The sequence below is a fragment of the Haplochromis burtoni genome, unplaced genomic scaffold (assembly GCF_018398535.1).
Source record: "Haplochromis burtoni strain Fernald_Lab_line unplaced genomic scaffold, NCSU_Asbu1 Contig_511, whole genome shotgun sequence".
In the NCBI taxonomy this organism is placed as follows: Eukaryota; Metazoa; Chordata; class Actinopteri; order Cichliformes; family Cichlidae; genus Haplochromis; species Haplochromis burtoni.
Window position 1 is genome coordinate 181,018 of NW_024582872.1, and position 19,617 is coordinate 200,634.

At 42.3% G+C, this 19,617-nt stretch overlaps 1 protein-coding gene across 34 annotated transcripts in view; it reads left to right on the forward strand.

The window, feature by feature from the left end:
• ttn.2 (titin, tandem duplicate 2) overlaps positions 1–19,617 on the forward strand; it is a 227,432-nt gene that overhangs the window by 161,240 nt on the left and 46,575 nt on the right. For all 34 annotated transcript variants that reach the window (XM_042214006.1, XM_042214024.1, XM_042214023.1 and 31 more), the window contains 30 exons: positions 713–876; positions 963–1,114; positions 1,312–1,468; positions 1,582–1,863; positions 2,099–2,398; positions 2,651–2,944; positions 3,258–5,262; positions 5,396–6,083; positions 6,209–6,473; positions 6,656–6,982; positions 7,094–7,378; positions 7,502–7,801; positions 7,881–8,183; positions 8,324–8,599; positions 8,703–9,002; positions 9,087–9,389; positions 10,340–10,639; positions 10,725–11,012; positions 11,112–11,414; positions 11,741–12,043; positions 12,125–12,430; positions 14,715–15,002; positions 15,454–15,744; positions 15,888–16,175; positions 16,260–16,847; positions 17,176–17,280; positions 17,369–17,566; positions 17,710–18,006; positions 18,204–18,791; positions 19,175–19,477. In XM_042214006.1, the coding sequence (XP_042069940.1) occupies positions 713–876; positions 963–1,114; positions 1,312–1,468; positions 1,582–1,863; positions 2,099–2,398; positions 2,651–2,944; positions 3,258–5,262; positions 5,396–6,083; positions 6,209–6,473; positions 6,656–6,982; positions 7,094–7,378; positions 7,502–7,801; positions 7,881–8,183; positions 8,324–8,599; positions 8,703–9,002; positions 9,087–9,389; positions 10,340–10,639; positions 10,725–11,012; positions 11,112–11,414; positions 11,741–12,043; positions 12,125–12,430; positions 14,715–15,002; positions 15,454–15,744; positions 15,888–16,175; positions 16,260–16,847; positions 17,176–17,280; positions 17,369–17,566; positions 17,710–18,006; positions 18,204–18,791; positions 19,175–19,477 (10,847 nt within the window). The remainder of the gene's footprint in view (positions 1–712; positions 877–962; positions 1,115–1,311; positions 1,469–1,581; positions 1,864–2,098; positions 2,399–2,650; positions 2,945–3,257; positions 5,263–5,395; positions 6,084–6,208; positions 6,474–6,655; positions 6,983–7,093; positions 7,379–7,501; positions 7,802–7,880; positions 8,184–8,323; positions 8,600–8,702; positions 9,003–9,086; positions 9,390–10,339; positions 10,640–10,724; positions 11,013–11,111; positions 11,415–11,740; positions 12,044–12,124; positions 12,431–14,714; positions 15,003–15,453; positions 15,745–15,887; positions 16,176–16,259; positions 16,848–17,175; positions 17,281–17,368; positions 17,567–17,709; positions 18,007–18,203; positions 18,792–19,174; positions 19,478–19,617) is intronic.

Below are 19,617 nucleotides of genomic sequence, written 5' to 3' on the forward strand. Positions count from 1 at the left end.
AGCCATGACTGGCATGTCAAAGTACACAATCCAGACTTGTAACAAGCTTATGAATTATTAACAGCACATTTCAGCTAGTTGTTAAAGTTATTTGTTTTAGTTGCTGATAATGTAACTACTGCTCTGTGAGTGTGTAATGTTTTACCACTGGTCTTGTGTGGTGGGCACCAGTCTGTGGGAGCTATGTCAAACTCTTTCTTCAAGTGTGTGTGTGGCCTCACAAACTCTGATGCCACAGTCGGCCCAATGCCTAATAAATCAAACTTTTTTAGAAAACTGAGATTAAACCTGTTGCAACACAGCAGTGTGGTAGTTAGCTCTGTCACCCCAGAGCAAGAAGGACCCAGGTTTGAGTTTATTTGCCTGCCTTGTCTTTCTATGTGGAGTTTGCATGTTCTCATGCAAACCATGTGTTGTTGTTTTTTTCTGAGTACTCTGGCTTCCTCATTCCTCAAGTTAAAAAAATTTATGTTATTTATATTTATATAAATGCATTCTTACAAACAAATTGTTAGACTTCATCTGAATTTTCATTTCATTCCATTCGATTTCAGCGTTTTCAGTGGGAGAAACTCATCCAAGAAGTCACGTTGATGAGCAAGGAAATATTTCTCCAACTGAAAACGCATCGTCAAGATGAACAAAATCAACTTTCTGGAATTTACTTAGCTGACATGCATCAAGACATCAGCCTTTATGTTTCTCTTCTCAGGTGGGTTCGCTGCAACACAGAAAGAATCCATCCTAAGGTGGAGTATTGGGTGACCGACCTCCTGAAAGGCTGCGAGTATGAGTTCAGGGTCAGTGCTGAGAATGAAGTGGGAGCTGGAGACCCAAGCCCACCATCTAAACCGGTCTTTGCCAAAGATCCCATTGGTGAGTTGTTCTCTTACAATTACACTCCATGTTATTATTAGTGGATGTAAATGCAGCACAAGAATATTCCTTCTTCTTTTCCCTAGTGAAACCTAGTCCGCCAGTGAATCTAAAGGCTATCGACTTTACCAAAGAGTCAGTTACCCTGTCATGGGAGCCACCCACCGACACTGGCAGAGGAAAAATCTTTGGATACTTGCTGGAGTTCCAGGCAGCTGGAAAGGAGGAATGGCTCAAGGTGAGGAAGTTACCTTGAGCCATTGAGGCGAGAGATATAACATGTAGACAACCCCTACAACTACATTTAACCTTTTAATTTCTTCATTTCAATTCCAATGTTCTTTCTTTCTTTCTTTCTTTCTTTCTTTCTTTCTTTCTTTCTTTCTGTCTTTCTTTCTTTTTTATTTCACTGAATTTTGTCAATTTGGACAACAGGTGAACCAGACTCCAGACTCCTGCAAAGAAACCAAGTTCAAGGTTATCAACTTGGAAGATGGTGTTTTGTACCGCTTCAGAGTCATGGCTGTCAACGCTGCTGGGGAGTCCAACCCAGCCAACCTTACTGAGCCGATTAGAGTACAGGACAGACTTGGTGAGTTGGTATTTCAGTATCATAGAATGCTACATAATGCTACATATGTGTGTTGAGGTACTCTAGTGTTTGTAGTCATTAATTCTCTCACTTCCTTCTTCTACATCTTTCAGAGCCTCCAGAGTTGATTCTGGATGCCGGAATGACCCGAGAAATTAAAGCCATGGCTGGCACTCATATTGCTCTGATAGCTGGCATCAAAGGTGTCCCATTTCCCACTGTCACCTGGAAGAAGAATGACGCAGAAGTTCCCCCTCGGGCAGATATCGAAACCAACCAGACAGGCACCAAGCTGGAGATGAGGTTCTGCCATCGTGGTGACTGTGGAGATTACACCCTAACTGTGGAGAATCCAGCAGGAACCAAGACTGTCACCTGCACTGTGCTAGTTCTTGGTAAGTACGGAATTATTTGTAGAATTGGATTATTAACTAAAATTCAGTGGTGGTTTGAAGGGACACATCTGGAGCTGAATCATCTGTGTGGTTTTTAATTTTGAAAAAGTGACTGTGATTAAGCACATTTTATTTTTGTGAGCCATCACCCCTGTGATACAAAGTCAGTTTCATTTTTGTGTCTTCCCCTAATGAAGGATCAGACTTTAGTGATGTTCTTTGTGTGTTTCTTCAGACAAACCTGGTCCTGTCCAGCACCTCCGTGTGTCTGATGTCAGGAGTGACTCTGCCTACCTGTCCTGGAAAGATCCAGAGGATAATGGTGGTACTCGCATCACTAACTTTGTGGTAGAGAAGAAAGACACAGCTTCCACTCAGTGGGTCCCTGTCTGCTCTACATCAAAGAAACGCAGTATGATGTTGAAGCACCTGATGGAGGGCACGTCCTACTCGTTTAGAGTTGCCGCTGAAAACCAGTTCGGCCGCAGCGAATATGTCGAGACACCAAAGGCCATCAAGGCAATGAACCCACTCTGTGAGTAACAACACAGTGACTTCAAATTCATCTATATTATTTTGGTGTTGGAAAATTCCACAGATGCTTGCTTAATCATCCAAAATCTTACCTGGCGTAGGGTTTTCTGGCGATGCTATTCCCAGATTATGAATAGAATCAACTTTCTGGGATACTGAAAATAGATTTCCTTAAGCACCAAAGAAAACTATGTTGCACAAAGAGTGAGTAGTTGAAGCCTGAATCGCTCTCATTTTGCTTTCATCCCTCCAGTCCCTCCTGGTCCTCCCAAAGACCTGCATCATGTTGATGTGGACAAGACTGAGGTATGGTTAGCATGGAACTGGCCTGATCGCAATGGAGGAAGTGAAATCATAGGCTTTCTGGTTGAGTACCAGGAAGAGGGAGAGAAAGAGTGGTATGAATGGAAAACTGTCAGCATCCCTGAGAGTCATGTGACTGGTCTGGAGGAAGGAAAAACCTACCGCTTCAGAGTGAGGGCTGAGAATGCCATTGGCCTCAGCAGACCTGATACCACAGTGCCTATCCTCTGCCAGGAGAAACTAGGTAGGGCAGAAGACAGTATTTGCATGACCCCTATTGGATTTCACATATAACTAATAGCATGAAATTAGTGTTCCAGTTGTTTGTTTTCACCTGAAATTAGATATTTACTTAATAGTGTAGGAATTGTGGTGCAGATGTGTGTTCTGTGATAGTGTCTCGAGTGAGTACTTAGAATTAGAGGAGGCAGATGATCTTAATGAAAAAAAGAAACTGTTGATAAGGCTGGTAAACTGGTAAAGTTTGAATAATTTAACTTTGTTTCATATTTGTTTCATATGAGTCTAGTAATGTGAGGTGACCTCTTTTTGCACAGTGCCCCCAATTGTTGAAGTTGATGTTAAACTCACTGAAGGCATCATTGTGAAGGCCGGGACTACCATCAGACTGCCAGCTATAATGAGAGGAATCCCTGTCCCAACTGCCAAGTGGTCCATCGAAGGAGAGGAGATCACCAGCCAGGGCAACATTAAGATTGACACTGATAATTTCTCCACTATTCTCACCATTAATGAGTGCACCAGAAACCACACTGGAACCTACCTGCTCACTGTGTCCAACCCAGCAGGAACCAAGACGGTGGCCTTAAATGTCACTGTACTCGATGTTCCAGCTGCTCCGATTGGACCTGTCAACATATTGGAGGTCATGCCAGATTCCATGACAATTGAATGGCGTCCTCCTAAAGATGATGGTGGGAGCCCTATAACCAATTACATTGTGGAGAAAAGAGAGTCCAACAAAGAGACATGGGGAGGTGTGAGTTCTGGTAGTCTTGCAACGCAGCTCCGGATCGCTCGCCTTCAGAAAGGAGTAGAATATGTAGTCCGCATTCGTGCTGAGAACAAGATGGGCATTGGTGCTCCTCTGGAGAGCAAGCCCACTGTTGCTGAGCACTCATTCATGCCCCCTAGTGCACCTGGTAAGCCACAATCCTATGATACCTCAGAGGATGCTGTTACACTTGGCTGGACTATGCCCCTAACTGATGGTGGCAGTCAGATCACTGGCTACATCATTGAGCGCAGACACAAGGGAGGAAAGTGGATCCGTGTCAACAAGACACCTTGCAAGGACCTGAGGTACCGAGTCCTGGGCCTCTACGAGGGCAGCGAGTATGAGTTCAGAGTGTTTGCTGAAAATATTGCTGGATTTAGTGGCCCCTCCCCCGTCTCCGACCCCTGCAAGCCCTGCAGGCCCATCACTGTCCCGAGTCCCCCTGTCAATCCTAAAGTTAAAGATTACAGCAGGGCCACTGCTGACCTGGTGTGGACCAAACCTACCAAAGATGGAGGCAGCCCAATCCTTGGTTACACTGTGGAGATGAAGAAAGCTAGCGCTGAAGAATGGAAAAAAGTCAACCTGGATGACTTGATCAAGCAGTGTGCCTACAGGGTGAAGGGTCTGGAAGAGGGTGTGACCTATAGATTCAGAGTCTTTGCTTCAAACATGATTGGAGACGGGGAGCCAAGAGAAATCCCAGAATCAATCACTGCTCAGGATATTCTTATACCTCCAGAGATTGAGATGGAGGCCACTTGTCGAGATTGTGTTACTGTGCGTGTTGGACACAACATCAACATCATTGGTTACATCAAGGCTCGCCCTGATCCTGAAGTTTTTTGGTCAAAAGAAGAGACTATTCTAGAGAACAGCAAACGTGTTACCATCCTGCAGAATCTTCCTTTAGTCCACCTAAAGATCAAGGAAGCTACAAGGAATGACCATGGCAAATATATTCTGAAAGCTTCAAATGAAGGTGGTGAGGCTTCCCGCACCATCACAGTTAATGTTCTAGACCGACCCAGCCACTGCCAGAATCTGAATGTGACCTATGTCACTAAGGGCTCATGCATGATCAACTGGGAGAGCCCTAAGGACAATGGTGGATCCGAGATCACCAACTACATTGTGGAGTGCAGAGAGCCTAGTATTAGCATGTGGTCTATGATCTCTTCCCACTGCACTAATCGTAAGATCAAGGCAAAGCTGATGGAAGGCCATGAGTACCTGTTCCGTGTCTGTGCTGAGAACAAAATAGGACCAGGACCCTCCGTGGAGATCAAAACTCCTACATTGGCCATTGACCCTATTGACAAGCCCGGCGAGCCTGAGAACTTCAGAGCAATTGACATTGGTAAGAACTATGTCAATTTGAGGTGGCGGAAGCCTGACTATGATGGTGGAAGCCCCCATCTCTCCTACAACCTGGAGTGTAAAACTAAAGATGCGGAGGAGTGGGAAAAACTCAACACCACTACTCTCACAGACACCTTCTTTTTGGCTGATAAATGTGTGGAAAATCAGACGTACACCTTCAGGTAGGTTACTTCATTTCTAATTTGTAATTACTGATTGTTTTGTTGGGTGTTTATCTGATCAGAAATTGTGTTCTGTAAGGGTTATCCAGCTATCTACCTTTATTTACCTTTATTTTTACAATTTGTTATCCAGAGTGCAGACTGTCAGTGAAGGAGGTGAGAGTGCCTGGGTAAAACTTGCAGATATTCTGGTGAGGGAGGAGATCCAGAAGCCTGTCATTGACCTGAAGTTGGCTGGAACACTGACAGTAAAAGCTGGAGAGTCAGTCAGGATGGAGGCTGCTCTGAGAGGAAAGCCCCAGCCTGAGGTTAAATGGATGAAAGATAAGGCTACTGGAGACAATCCCAGAATAAGCTATGAAACTGGCCCAGACTACTCAAAATTTCTGATGACTAAGTCCAAGCGTAGTGACACAGGAAAATACATTATCACTGCCACCAACTCGGGTGGGACTTTCACAGCATATGCCAATGTTAATGTCCTGGATGTTCCCGGCCCAGTGAGAGACCTGAGGATTACTGGCATTGGAGCTGACAAGTGCAGAGTGGTTTGGGATGCTCCAGAGGATGATGGAGGTTGTGAGGTGGACAGCTACATTCTAGAGAAATGTGAAACCAGGAGGATGGTTTGGTCCACATATTCAGCCTCTGTGGTCACACCATACTGCAACGTCACTCGTTTGGTGGAGGGCAATGAATACATATTCAGAGTGCGGGCAGAAAACAAGATGGGAACTGGCCCTGCCATGGAGAGTAAGCCTATAACTGTCAAGACTCAGTTCAACAAACCTGGACCCCCTGATGCCCCTGAAGTCACCAAGGTAAATTTTTGTATACTCTCTACTCGGTTTTATTTCAAATTGTGTCTCGTGGAAAACATTTCAACATCTTCAAGCTTTTATAACATAGTAATTAACATAGCTATAATAATTGGTTGTGATTAAAGGTGAGCAAAGATGAGATGACTGTGGTCTGGGCTCCTCCTGAGAATGATGGAGGAAAGTCAATCACTGGCTACATCCTTGAAAGGAAGGAGAAGAGGGCAGTGCGCTGGGTGCCCTGCACTAAGAGCCCAATCTCTGAGAGACGCATGAAAGTAACCAACCTGATTCCAAACCATGAGTACCAGTTCAGAGTGAGAGCTGAGAATGATGTCGGTCTGGGAGATCCCAGTAAACCCTGCAGACCAGTTGCAGCCAAAGATCCTATTGGTGAGTTTGCTGTCACAACTTTACTATTAAGAAGTTCAAGTGGGGGGGTTGTTTTGTTTTGTTTTTTTGTGGTAGAGCTGAAGAACGTGTAAAATGCCAGACAATGGGGTTTAAGATTTGGCAAGCTTTGTCTTTTATTTCTGCATTCATAATAAGTTTTGTTTCACTGTCTCCACCCACAGAGCCACCTGGTCCCCCTGCAGCCCTGAAGGTGGCCGACAGCACAAAAACCTCTATCACTCTGTCCTGGTCTAAACCTGTCTATGACGGTGGCGCCCCCATTATTGGCTATAGCTTGGACATGAGGCTGAAAAGTGAGGCCGACCCTGAGAATCCCACAGTGGGCTGGAAGAGAATTGATACTCATGGACCACTGGTGCTCACAGAATTTACTATTGGCCAGCTTGATGAAAAGCAGGAGTATGAGTTCAAGGTGTCAGCCCAAAACCAGGTGGGCTGGGGACGCCATGCTTATTTGAAGGAGGCAGTGTCTCCCAAGGAGATCCTGGGTAAGAAGTCATCAGATTCCGTGCCTCAATAAATGTTTTATAGTACAGTAGTCTTGTAAATTTTCCAAAGCTGATGACACTAAACATTCATTTGTTTTTCATGTAAAACAGAGGCTCCAGAAATTGAGCTGGATGCCAGTCTGAGGAAAGGCCTTTCTGTGAGGGCTGGTTGTCCTATAAGGCTTTTCGCCGTGATCAGAGGAAGGCCTGCCCCCAAGGTTACGTGGAAGCGGTTGGGTGTGGACAATGTAATCCGCCGAGGTCACGTGGACCAGGTTGACACCATGTCCTTCCTTGTTATCCCTGAGAGCACCAGAGAGGATTCTGGAAAATATTCACTCACTCTGTCCAACTCAGCTGGAGAGAAAGCAATATTTGTCCGTGTCAAAGTCCTTGGTGAGAAACAAAAAATGAATGTCAAATGGTGTATTTTCTTTTAATAACTTTTAAACCCGTTTAAAAAGACTGGTCACTAATGAGGAGGCTGTCATGTCTTTGATTTAAAAATTTTGTCCACAGACACACCTGGTCCAGTTGGCAGCCTGGATGCCACTGACATCACCAAAACAACAGCTCAACTCTCCTGGTTGCCACCAGAGAATGACGGAGGCAGCCCCATCCTCAATTACGTTGTGGAGAAACGAGAGGTTGATAGGAAGACCTGGACCAAGTGCACAGAGGACCTGAAGAAGACTAGCTTCAAGGTCACCAACCTTACACCTGGCATTGAGTATTACTTCAGAGTCATGGCCTGCAACAAGTATGGCATTGGAGTTCCTCAGGACTCACCCAGGTCCTACTTGGCTGTTGACCCAATCAGTAAGTTCCGTGTTCTTCTGACTCTGAATTTAGTCTGTTTAGTTAATTGTTCCTAATCCCTGCTTTGTTTTGGATTCAGGTGAGCCAGACCCTCCAAAGAAGATGGACGTGTTAGAGATCACCAAGAATAGTGCTACACTGGGCTGGCTAAAACCACTCAGGGATGGAGGTGCCAAAATCAATGGTTATGTGGTGGATTACCAGGAGGAGGGTGCACCTGAGGACAAATGGACACCATATTCTGTGGTCAAAGACCTGACTATCGTGGTAGTTGGTCTGAAAGAAGGAAAGAAGTATAAGTTCAGAGTGGCTGCTAGGAACTCAGTGGGAGTCAGTTTGGCTCGAGAGGCTGAGGGAATGTTTGAAGTTAAGGAGCAGCTCAGTAAGTAGACAAGTTTAAACATTTCCTCATACTAGTATGGATAATAGTAACTGAGACACTGTCATTTATGTAGGTCAATCAAAAAGTTTAAATCATCATGAAATACAGAAGTAACTATTGATATTTTGTCTTCCTTTCAGTGGCTCCGAAGATAATCATGCCTGACATTGTGACAGTCAGAGCTGGATCCAAGATGACGATTGAGGCTATTGTGGCAGGTAAACCTGCTCCTGTCTGCAAGTGGAAGCAGGGCAATGAGGATGTGCTAACCTCTGATCGCCTGTCCATTGTAAAGACGCTGACAACTACCTCACTTATTATAAAGAATGTAACAAGAAAGGATAGTGGTTACTACAGCCTGTCAGCTGAGAACAGTACTGCCAAGATTAATCAGATCCTCAAAGTCATCGTCATGGGTAAGTTAGAACGGAGACTTTTTAGACCGCTGGTTCTTGTAAACACATCAGCAGTGCTTTGCCCTGCCTTCCATTATCAACATGTGTGCTGTCTGTGTCTCAGACATCCCTGGACCCCCTGAAGCTCCTTTGGAGATCACTGAACTGGACATGGATGCGTGCACACTGCTCTGGAACTCGCCACAGGAGGATGGTGGTAGCAACATCACCAACTACATTGTAGAGAAGTGTGATGTTAGCCAGGGTGATTGGATCACTGTTTCTACATCTTGCACAAAGACGAGCTTCAGAATGACCAAACTGACACCTGGCAAAGAGTACAGCTTCCGTGTTCGTGCTGAAAACAGGTTTGGCGTCTCTGGGCCTACCTACTCTGAGAAGATGATTGCCAGATATCCATTTGGTGAGCATTTGTATTCTAATATCTATCATAGCTTCCCAACATTACAAGAATAACATTATGTGTTAATGTTTTTTTTCCCCAAAGATCCTCCGAGTGAACCCAGAAACCTGCAGATAAACAAGATCAACAAGGATTTCGTCATCCTATCATGGGAGCGTCCCAGCTCTGATGGTGGGAGCCCCATCAGTGGATATTGCATTGAAAAGAAGGAGAGGAATAGCCTTCTGTGGGTGAAGGCTAATGAGACTCTGGTCAAAGCCACTCAGTACACCTGCACAGGCCTGATCGATGGCCTGGAGTACACCTTCAGGGTGTCAGCACAAAACCAGGCCGGACAGGGCAAACCTTGTAAACAGACAGACTTCATCACTGCCAGGACTGCTGTCGGTATGAACACTTCTTATAACTAGAAAAACATCATAATTTTTCTCACCATTTCACCGTATTGTTGATAAATTTCAGTTAAAACCAATAGCACAAAAATGACAACTTTAAATTCAAAGAGCTCTTCACAACACAACTGCACTTTTATGTCATTCATGTTTTTATTAACTGGAAAAAATATCATATAGATCATTTTATGTATGCCCTCTGTTGTTTTTAACATTTCCCGATCAGTTTGTTGAAGCTAGCAAACATTTGATTTTTTAAAAATTCTTTTTAATCACGGAATAAAAATGTATCTCCCCTGTTAGATAACGTGCTCCATGTACCAAGGCTAAATATTTAATAGTGATTCAGTTCAGCAGCCCCAGGCCCTTTAATACATGTCAAACAAAAAGATAAGGAAATTTATTTTTAAAATACCTACTTCCGTTACAAGTTAACTAACCAAACACATCTGAAATACAGAAGCCCATTTTAGCCCTAACATTAAAGTGGTGAATTCTATTTTTCTTTCTATCAGTTGATCAATCAGTTACACTTTTTTTAAAATTATCAATCAATCAATGTCAACTCAACAGTATTATAGTAAAGTATATAACAGTAAAGCTAGGGAACCCTTCCTTTAAATAAACATGCTGTATTTGATTTAATACCCACAAAAACTGAGGAGAAAGCAATTAAATGATTACAGATGCTGCAATTCAATGATAAAATCAGAAGTTTAATTATTCCATGTCAAAATCACCTACACAATACTCCCCACCCACAATCGTCTTTGACTCATATCAGAATGATTCAAATTCTACTTTTTCTGGTTAATATATTTTCTTTTTAATTTCAGGATATATTGCTATATATATTTGCACTCTTTTGAATTCAAGTTCATTCTTTGTTATTTAAACTGTATCGTCTACAACTGTTCATTTGTGGGGTTTTTTGTTTCTATCTAGACCCACCAGGAAAACCCGAGCCCATGGATGTGACCAAGAGCACTGTATCATTAGTGTGGAGCCGTCCAAAGCATGATGGTGGCAGCAAGTTGATTGGCTACTACGTGGAATATACAAAGCTTCCAGAAGAGAAGTGGACTCGCTGCAATGCCAACTGCATGAACATCCAGACAGAGAACTATGTGGTGACTAACCTACAGGAGGGTCAACAATACCAGTTTAGAGTCATCGCCAAGACCGCAATTAACAGCAGCCTTCCATCTGAGCTGTCTGACCCTATTCCTGTCATCGCAGAGAATGGTACAACTCTGCATAGTAACGAAAGTGATACACAAATACAGTCATATACAAATAATCATGAGGGGTTTTTTCCCCTTCTATGCAGTTGCTCCTCGTGTGGAATTAGGTGTTAACATGAAGAACCTGATTGTGGTGAAAGCTGGAGAAAATGTCTTCCTGGATTCTGAGGTCTTTGGCAAACCACTTCCCAAAGTGAGCTGGAAGAAGGATGGAGTACCTCTGGTCCTTGCTGAGGGAATGAAGATGTCCCAAAAGAAACATCTTCATCTGCTGGAGCTATACTCTGTCACCAGGAAAGAGACTGGGGACTACACTATCACAGCTGAAAATGTCAATGGCACCAAGTACGCCACCATAAAGGTCAAAGTACTCGGTAAGCTAAAGTTATGTTAGTTCATTTTATTGTAGTGCTTAAGCTAGCGTTTCATGTTTTGAGAGAAAAAAGCTTATCCTTGTGTTTTTTCTACCACAGACAAACCAGGCCCTCCAGCCTCAGTGAAAATTTCTAAGGTGTTTGCTGACCGTGTTAAGCTGCGATGGGTGCCACCACTTGCAGATGGCGGTTCTGAAATCACTAACTACATCATTGAGAAGCGTGAGACCAGCAGGGCCAACTGGGCATTGGTCACCTCAAACATCCATGGACACATCACTGACTGTTCAGTGGAGAAACTTATTGAAGGACACGAATATCAGTTCCGAGTCAGTGCTGAGAACCAGTATGGTGTGGGAGATCCCATTATGACTGATGCAGTCGCGGTCAAGAATCCGTATGGTAAGAAAACTCACTGTATTCTACTTGAGGAGAATAAAATGAAAAAATGAAAGCATGCATGTTTTACTGACTGCATAAAGTCTCATATTAACTTGACCATGTTTAAATCATTAAAATTACTGTGATTTGATATATATCTTGACATTTTTTTGCTTAAATTCAATTTTTCAAATTGTGAATTGTGTGACATGGCTAATGTGTAAGTTTTTTTATTCCTTTATAACACCATGTTGATCAAAGTTGGTGTAGCCCATCTTGCTTAATGATGACCAAAAATAAAGACAGATACTAATGGGAGAGAGTTAAAACATTATCTGTTGTGTCAGATGTTCCTGGTCCATGTGAGCCACCTGTCATCACCAACATCACACAGAACTCCATGACAGTCAGCTGGAAGGCCCCAGCCAATGATGGCAAGTCTCCCATCCTTGGCTACATGGTGGAGAAACGTGAGGCCACTGAGCTGAGCTGGGCTAAGGTTAACCGCCGACCAGTCATTGATAGGACCATCAAAGCCATTCAACTGACTGAGGGCTCTGAATATGAGTTCAGAGTAATTGCTATAAACAAGGCTGGTCTTGGGAAACCCAGCGACGCTTCAAATGGTGCCCTGGCTGTTGACCCTGTCTGTGAGTATCTGCTTTAAAACACACTTTCTAAATGAAAGTAAAACGCTTCAGACAACTAATTATTCATAAATAATTATTTAGATCCTCCCGGGCCACCTGCCTTCCCCAAGGTGGTGGACTCTACCAAGACGTCAGTTAGCCTTAGCTGGACCAAACCAGCATACGATGGTGGCTGTGAGATCATTGGATACTTGGTTGAGTGCAAGCGAGTTGATGCAGAGAGCTGGACAAGATGCAATGTGCCGAAGAAACTCCAGGCCACGAAATTCCTGCTGACAGGCCTGATGGACAACACTGAGTACCAGTTCAGAGTCACGGCTGTTAACAAGATTGGCTACAGTGAGCCCAGCGAGGTGCCTGGAAACTACATGCCTAAGGATATTCTAAGTATGTTCCCAGCTGTCTCTGATTCAACACTATTTAGATAAATAATTTCCAAAAGGAAAATTGTTTAGTTTACTGGTTTAATTTAATGGTTTTCTGTGGGGTGTTTCCACTGGAGATCAACAGCTTATGTCTAAATCATTGTTATGAATACGTGTGGCTATTGCTGAATCTCTAAAAGAAAAAAGAATTAAATCAAGAGGCAATATAAAAATCAATCAAGTTAGCTTGGCTTTGAAGGAGAGACTGTGTCAGCAAATACAGTAGTACACCTTATCTCTCATTACTATATCACAGTGTATCACTGTGAAAGAGGAACTCCATTTCATTAAATAACTTTAATGCATATGACATTATGGAGATCGGATTGTATGACTACTAACTGGCTCAGTGGTAATAGAAGAAAATGAAATAACCATTTACCTAATCCAACATAGAATTTCTCATATCAAGTCCAACTATTAGAAAAATTTGACCAACCAGCAATTTGCTAGCGTAATTGAAATTGCTGGTCTGGCCTTTGTGGTTCTCTTTTTAATCTATATATTATATTACTTGTTTCCGCTAGCGAATTAACTTTATTAATTAAACATATTGTCAATAATTAGTATCATTCATGGTGAACTTGATAAACTAAGACTTTCTTGGTATTAGCCAAAATTAACACTTAATATTTTCAGGAGGACAAATTAGCACTGTGAAAAGAGAATACTGCCAAATGGGCAAGACAGATTAATAGAAGAAATAATGGCAACTAACAGACGACATAACAGTTAAGTTAGTCACTGTGATTAATGACCAGTGATGGGAATAACGGCGTTACAAGTAACGGCGTTACTAACGGCATTACTTTTTTCAGTAACGAGTAATCTAACTAATTACTATTCCTATCGTTACAACGCCGTTACCGTTACTAACAAGAAAATGCGGTCCGTTACTATTTCAACAAACAGACGGTTGAAGCTGTGTTCAGTTTACCGCATCTTATATCAGCTGCAGGAAGTAGCTGTAAGTAATCTGGACGCTGCAGCTTTAAGCAGCTGCGCTCCCGCGGACGGCGATCACGATCACTGTCTGGCACAACACCTGGAGCACAGGGGGCAAAACAATGGCATGAGTGCTGCTGTTTGACTGAGGAAGAATAAAGTAGTCGTGGTCAATCACATGACCACTTAAAGACAAAGCAACAAGGTGACAAGGCCACGTAAAACCAGAGTCATGATAAACTATATATACACAGCGTTTTTTCCTCAATACTTTCGTCACGTTTACTGTCTAAGGACAGCACAGCGAACACTCTCTGCTTATGAGCAAACAATAAGAAAAACAAAACAAAAACTGCCCGTTTGTGTTGGTGGGAAAATGCACCATGTGGACCAATGAAAAAATGATATGGCAACATGACATTTGGTTGTTTAGGAAGAGGCGGAAGTTTTAAGAGTGACGGCGAGAGAGAGAGAGAGAGAGAGAGTTTTGAGATGTGAGAGATTTGTGATGTTTAGCGTGTTTGGAGTGTGTAGTTAATGTGTTGTCTTGTGTAGTTAGTGTTTAGTTTTGTGTTGTGTGTCAGAACAATGAGGCGACTGCTGTCTCCAGGTAAAATAGGAGTGATACACCTGCTGCTGTCAGACCTGCAGGTATCAGGCTGTGATGTTCTCCTTTATAGTGGACAGAAATTATGTTTTTGCAGTGGCACAAATAATTTGTGGCATCTTATTGAAGAACAGCTGATTGTTCTGTAAATAGTTTGAAATGGTTATTAAAAAGAGGGTAAAAGGTAAATGGGTGCAAATAACTTTGTTGTTTGTAAAACATGTGCATATGATTTTAACATTGACAATTTATATTTGCATTTAAAGTTATGAAATATGATTCATTAAACATGTTTGTGGTTGTTACAGTAAAAATATAACTTTTTCTACTCAGATTTTATGTTTTTTGTCTGATTTTAGATCAATTGTGTTAATACAGTTTGTCAAAATGAAAACATGACTGTAAATTCAGACACGTGAGGTTGTGCTGAAAAGGATGAGACCAAACAAAGTAAATAGTTTTTAAAGGTGAAATGTGGAGGAAACATCAAAAGTGGTTAAAATGGCCAATTATACCCTGGATTTTTTTAAAGTAACACAATAGTTACTTTTCAAGTAATTGTTACTTTTAGAATCTTGTAACTCAGTTACTAACTCAATTACTTTTTTGAAGAAGTAACTAGTAACTATAATTAATTACCTTTTCAAAGTAACTTTTCCAACACTGTTAATGACCCTCCCTTTGTTTCCTCCAGTTGCTCCTGATGCTGAGCTTGACGCTGACCTGAGAAAAGCTTTGGTTCTGCGAGCTGGAGTAACCATGAGGCTCTATGTACCACTGAGAGGACGCCCAGCACCGAAGGTGACATGGACTAAAGTTGATGCTAATTTGAAGGAAAGGCAAGGACTACTGATCAAGACATCGGACTGGGACACCCTACTGATGATTGAGGATGTTAACAGATGTGATTCTGGCAAATATGTTCTGTCACTGGAGAACAGCAGCGGCTCTAAGAGCTACACCATCGTAGTAAAGGTCCTTGGTAAGAATTTCTGTCATATAAAATGTTGAGTATACACACTCCAGTGAGTTGTACTGTCACATGCAATGTAGATATGTAAATGAAACCAAGTTAGTGAAAAACCTTTTCACTGATTTATAGTTCAAATCTATCAAGAGGTTTTTCTTAACCTGCATCGAGCTGAAATACAATTCTTGAAATGGTGGTTTTAAAAATTAAACATTAAATGTATTAAATGGAGTCGAACCTAGTTTTCACCTTAAAATGTGTAAAAAAAGTAGAACATATATATGATTATATAAGATATATCAGAAATATCAGCATGAAGAAAGAAAATGTTTTTTTTTTAATAAATATAGAGTGCACACATAGGCCTAATGTGTGTTTTCACTTCAGACATGCATTTGTACTCATGCTTGTATAACTTTCTGAAAGCTATAAGGCAAAGAAATTGCTTCTCTTGCCCACTTAGATTCTCCGGGCCCACCCTTAAACCTGACTGTGAAGGAAACCTCCAGAACCCATGCCTGCATCACCTGGGATGCCCCACTGATTGATGGTGGTAGTCCAGTTAAGAACTACATCGTAGAGAAACGTTTGGCTGAGAGGAAGGCCTGGACCTGTGTGTCAGCAGATTGTCCTAAGATTTCCTTCAGGATCACCAACCTGGAGGCAGGACAGGCCTACTGCTTCAGAGTTCTAGCTGAAAATGCATACGGCATTGGAGAAGGCTGTGAGACCCCAGGCAGCATCAGGGCCTCTGGTACTTACAAGATATTTGATACTTAAATTTAAATATACTCATGCTGTATAGCCACTGCATTCATGAGCTCAAAGAAAGACACTATATATGTAGCTAAAAAAACACAAACGTTCAACCTTCGTCCATTTGTCCTTCCTGTGCAGAGCAACCTGGTCCAGTGACAAACTTCAAAGCTCAGAAGACTACAAAGAACTCTATCACCCTGTCCTGGAAGAAGCCAATCAATGATGGTGGAAGTTTTATTACTGCATACATCTTGGAGCAGGGTGAAGGCGAGGAGAAGTGGAAGCAGATCCTGAAAGGCAAGAATACCTCACACACTATTGGAGAACTGACAGAAGGCAAGGAGTATTCTTTCAGGGTCAAGGCACTCAACGAGTCTGGAGAGGGACCACCCACTGAGCTCACTGCTGTTGCAAAGGACCAATTTGGTAAAAATGCCTTCATGCTATTCTTAGTTATACTAAAATTATAATGTTTAACTTTTTAATAATGATTATCCTTTTGAACTTCAGTGCTACCCAACTGCAACTTAAGTGATCTGCACGATGGCTGCTGTGTAGTTAAGGAGGGCAGCACAACACGCATTAACATCCCCATCACTGGAGTTCCAAACCCCACTGCTACCTGGAAGAAGGGCGATATGGGAGTGGGTGATACTGGCCGGATGTGTGTTGAAGCATCTCAGGGCATCACCACCTTACTGATTAGAGACTGCCAGAGAGGAGATGCTGACACCTACACTATAAATGTCAGGAACAGTGCTGGCTCAAAGGACTGCAAGTTCCAGCTGAAGGTGGTTGGCAAACCCGGTATCTGCACTGGACCCATTACGTTTGATGAGATAACTGCCGATGCCATCACACTAGAGTGGGGACCACCCAAAGATGATGGTGGTGCAGAGGTGTCTAATTACATTGTGGAGAAGAGGAGAACAACAGATAACAAGTGGACTACAGTGGCTTCTGCCATCCAGAAGACCACCATGAGAGTGATCAGACTCCATGACGGGATAGAATACATCTTTAGAGTGTTTGCTGAGAACAAGTATGGGGTTGGAGAACATCTGAGGTCTGACCCAGTCGTTGCCCAGCATCCTTTCAGTAAGTATGGCCATTGTCTACTACCACTGTTAATTTATAACTGATTATACTTCAGATCTTTTTGTCTTGTCAAGACATTGTCTCTAAATTTTTTTTAAAAAGGGCAAAATTATCTCTAGTAATAACATTTAGTGCTCATTATAAGACCTGATGTATTTGTTTTACAAATATACTTTTAAAATACTAGAAAATGAAATGAAACTATAGCTTTGTTTAGGGATTTTTTAAATCAGTCTTTCTCGTGTAATGACACCATCTGCATTATACTGAACTGATTTTATTACACATATTAATAATGTCTTCCTCTCGCTTTCTCTTCTTCCTCCAGATGTTCCCGGGGCACCTGCTCCACCAGAAATTGTGAGCATCAGGCATGAATCAGCCATCCTGACTTGGGTTGATCCAAAGGACACTGGTGGTGCTCCAGTTACTGGTAACAAACAGTGATCAATGTACATGCTAAGTATGGGCAAACAGCAAATAACAATCAGTCTGATCAAGTAATTTTGTGTTTTCCCTAGGATATCACATAGAGTATAAGGAAAAGAACAGTCTGATGTGGAAACGGGCGAGTAAGACTCCTCTGAGAGTAAAAGAATGTAGAGTCACTGGACTGACAGAAGGATTAGAATATGAGTTCAGGGTAATGGCCATGAACATGGCTGGCCTGGGAAAGGCTAGCAAAGTAACTGAGGCTGTGGTTGCTCTGGATCCTATTGGTGAGTCCACTGTTATTGGAATCTTTTTTTTGCTCTAATCTTATTCAACTATGTACTGTTTACAGTACTTGTTACCTGAGCTATGGCAACCATGTCTCTTTTTGAAATGTTTTACAACCGTCTTCTCTTTTGTGTCATGTCAGATCCTCCTGGCAAGCCTGAAGTAATCAGTGTCACCAGGAGCACAGTCACTCTGATGTGGACAGCTCCCAAATATGACGGTGGCTACAAGCTTACTGGTTATATCATAGAGAAACTTGAGGCCAGTGGTAAGGCCTGGATGAAAGCAAATCATGTCAACATTCAGGGCTGTGCTTTTACCGTCACTGACCTGACTGAAGGATCCCAGTATGAATTTAGAGTCAGAGCTAGGAATGCTGCAGGTGCCATCAGTATTCCTTCAGAGCCTACTCCGCTTTTGACCTGCAAGGATGAATATGGTGAGCTAAGTAGTAAACAGTTTGACTAGTTTTGGAGTTGACTGTAGATTATTGATTCCCCCCCCCCTTTTATGTATAAATGTACAGTTAGGACTTAAAAATATTTGTCAAAAGTTTGAAATTTTGAGTTGTTGAACGTTTAAAATGTCAACAACTGTCTACAATGCAAAATACAACTTTTTTTGTCATCTCTACAGAGCCCCCAACCATCACTATTGACCCAGAAATGAAAGATGGTATAGCCATCAGAGCAGGAGACACAATTGTAATCTCAGCTTCTAAAATTGTGGGCAAACCTCCACCTACTGCAGCGTGGTCCAAGGGAGGACGTGAGTTGAAGACTTCTGACATTGTCACCATCACCAGTACCCCAACCTCCTCTACTCTGGCTATTAAGTACGCAAGTCGGAAGAACACAGGGGAGTACACTATCACTGCCAGCAACCCCTTTGGCATTAAGGAAGAACATGTTAAGGTGAAGGTCTTAGATGTTCCTGGACCTCCAGGCCCAGTTGAAGCCAGTAACATTTCAGCCGAAAAGTGTACCCTGACCTGGCTTCCACCAGAGGAGGATGGAGGCTCTACTATCAAATCCTACATCCTTGAGAAGAGAGAAACCAGCCGGCTACAGTGGACCAAGCTAGCTGAAAATGTCATGGATTGCAGACACGTAGTCAGCAAACTGATTAAAGGCAATGAATACATTTTCAGAGTGTCTGCTGTGAACCAGTATGGCACAGGAGATTCAACCCAGTCTGCTCCAGTCAAAATGGTTGATAGTTTCTGTAAGTTTATATTTTTTATGTGGTTTATATCTGTGTATTAATAATTAAACAATAAAAGCAACTTAGCTATAGGATCTTGCAGATCCTTTAAAATAAAAATATAGCTAATAGACATGTCTAATAGTAGTATACAAATCCAGAAAAAAAATTTTTTACATATACTATTATATATTGTACACATATTTATTCGTTTCAGATTTAGCCATTCATATATTTTGCCTGTTTATGTTATTGTATTTTGCACAACTCTGTTGCTTGTGAAGCTCGCACACAAGAATTTCACTCGCATGTGCTGTACCAATGTACCTGCACATGTGATGTGACAATAAAAGTGATTTGATTTGATTTGATTTGATTTGTCCTTCCTGTTTCTGTTTCCCCAGCACCACCAGGTCCGCCCTCAATCCCAGAGATTGATAATGTTAGTAGGAGTGCTGTCACCATTTCATGGAAGAGACCAGTACGAGATGGGGGAAGTGACATTAGGGGATACTGTGTTGAGAGGAAAGAGAGAAAAGGACTGAGATGGGTCAGAGCCTGTAAGCGGACTATCCCTGACCTGCGGTTTAAGGTGCAAGGCCTGAGTGAGGGAGTAGAGTACGAGTTTAGAGTCACTGCTGAGAACAAGGCTGGATTTGGGGAGCCAAGTGAACCATCGCGCCCTGTCATGACAAAAGATATTGTGTGTAAGTAAAACTCACAGCAATGTTCTCACGGCAATGTGAGTTGTATTTTAAAACTGTAAAACTGCAATGCAGGAGAGTTAGAAAATACAAATCAAGCTTTGTCAAATACATAATTACCTATATTAACTTTGTTACCATAT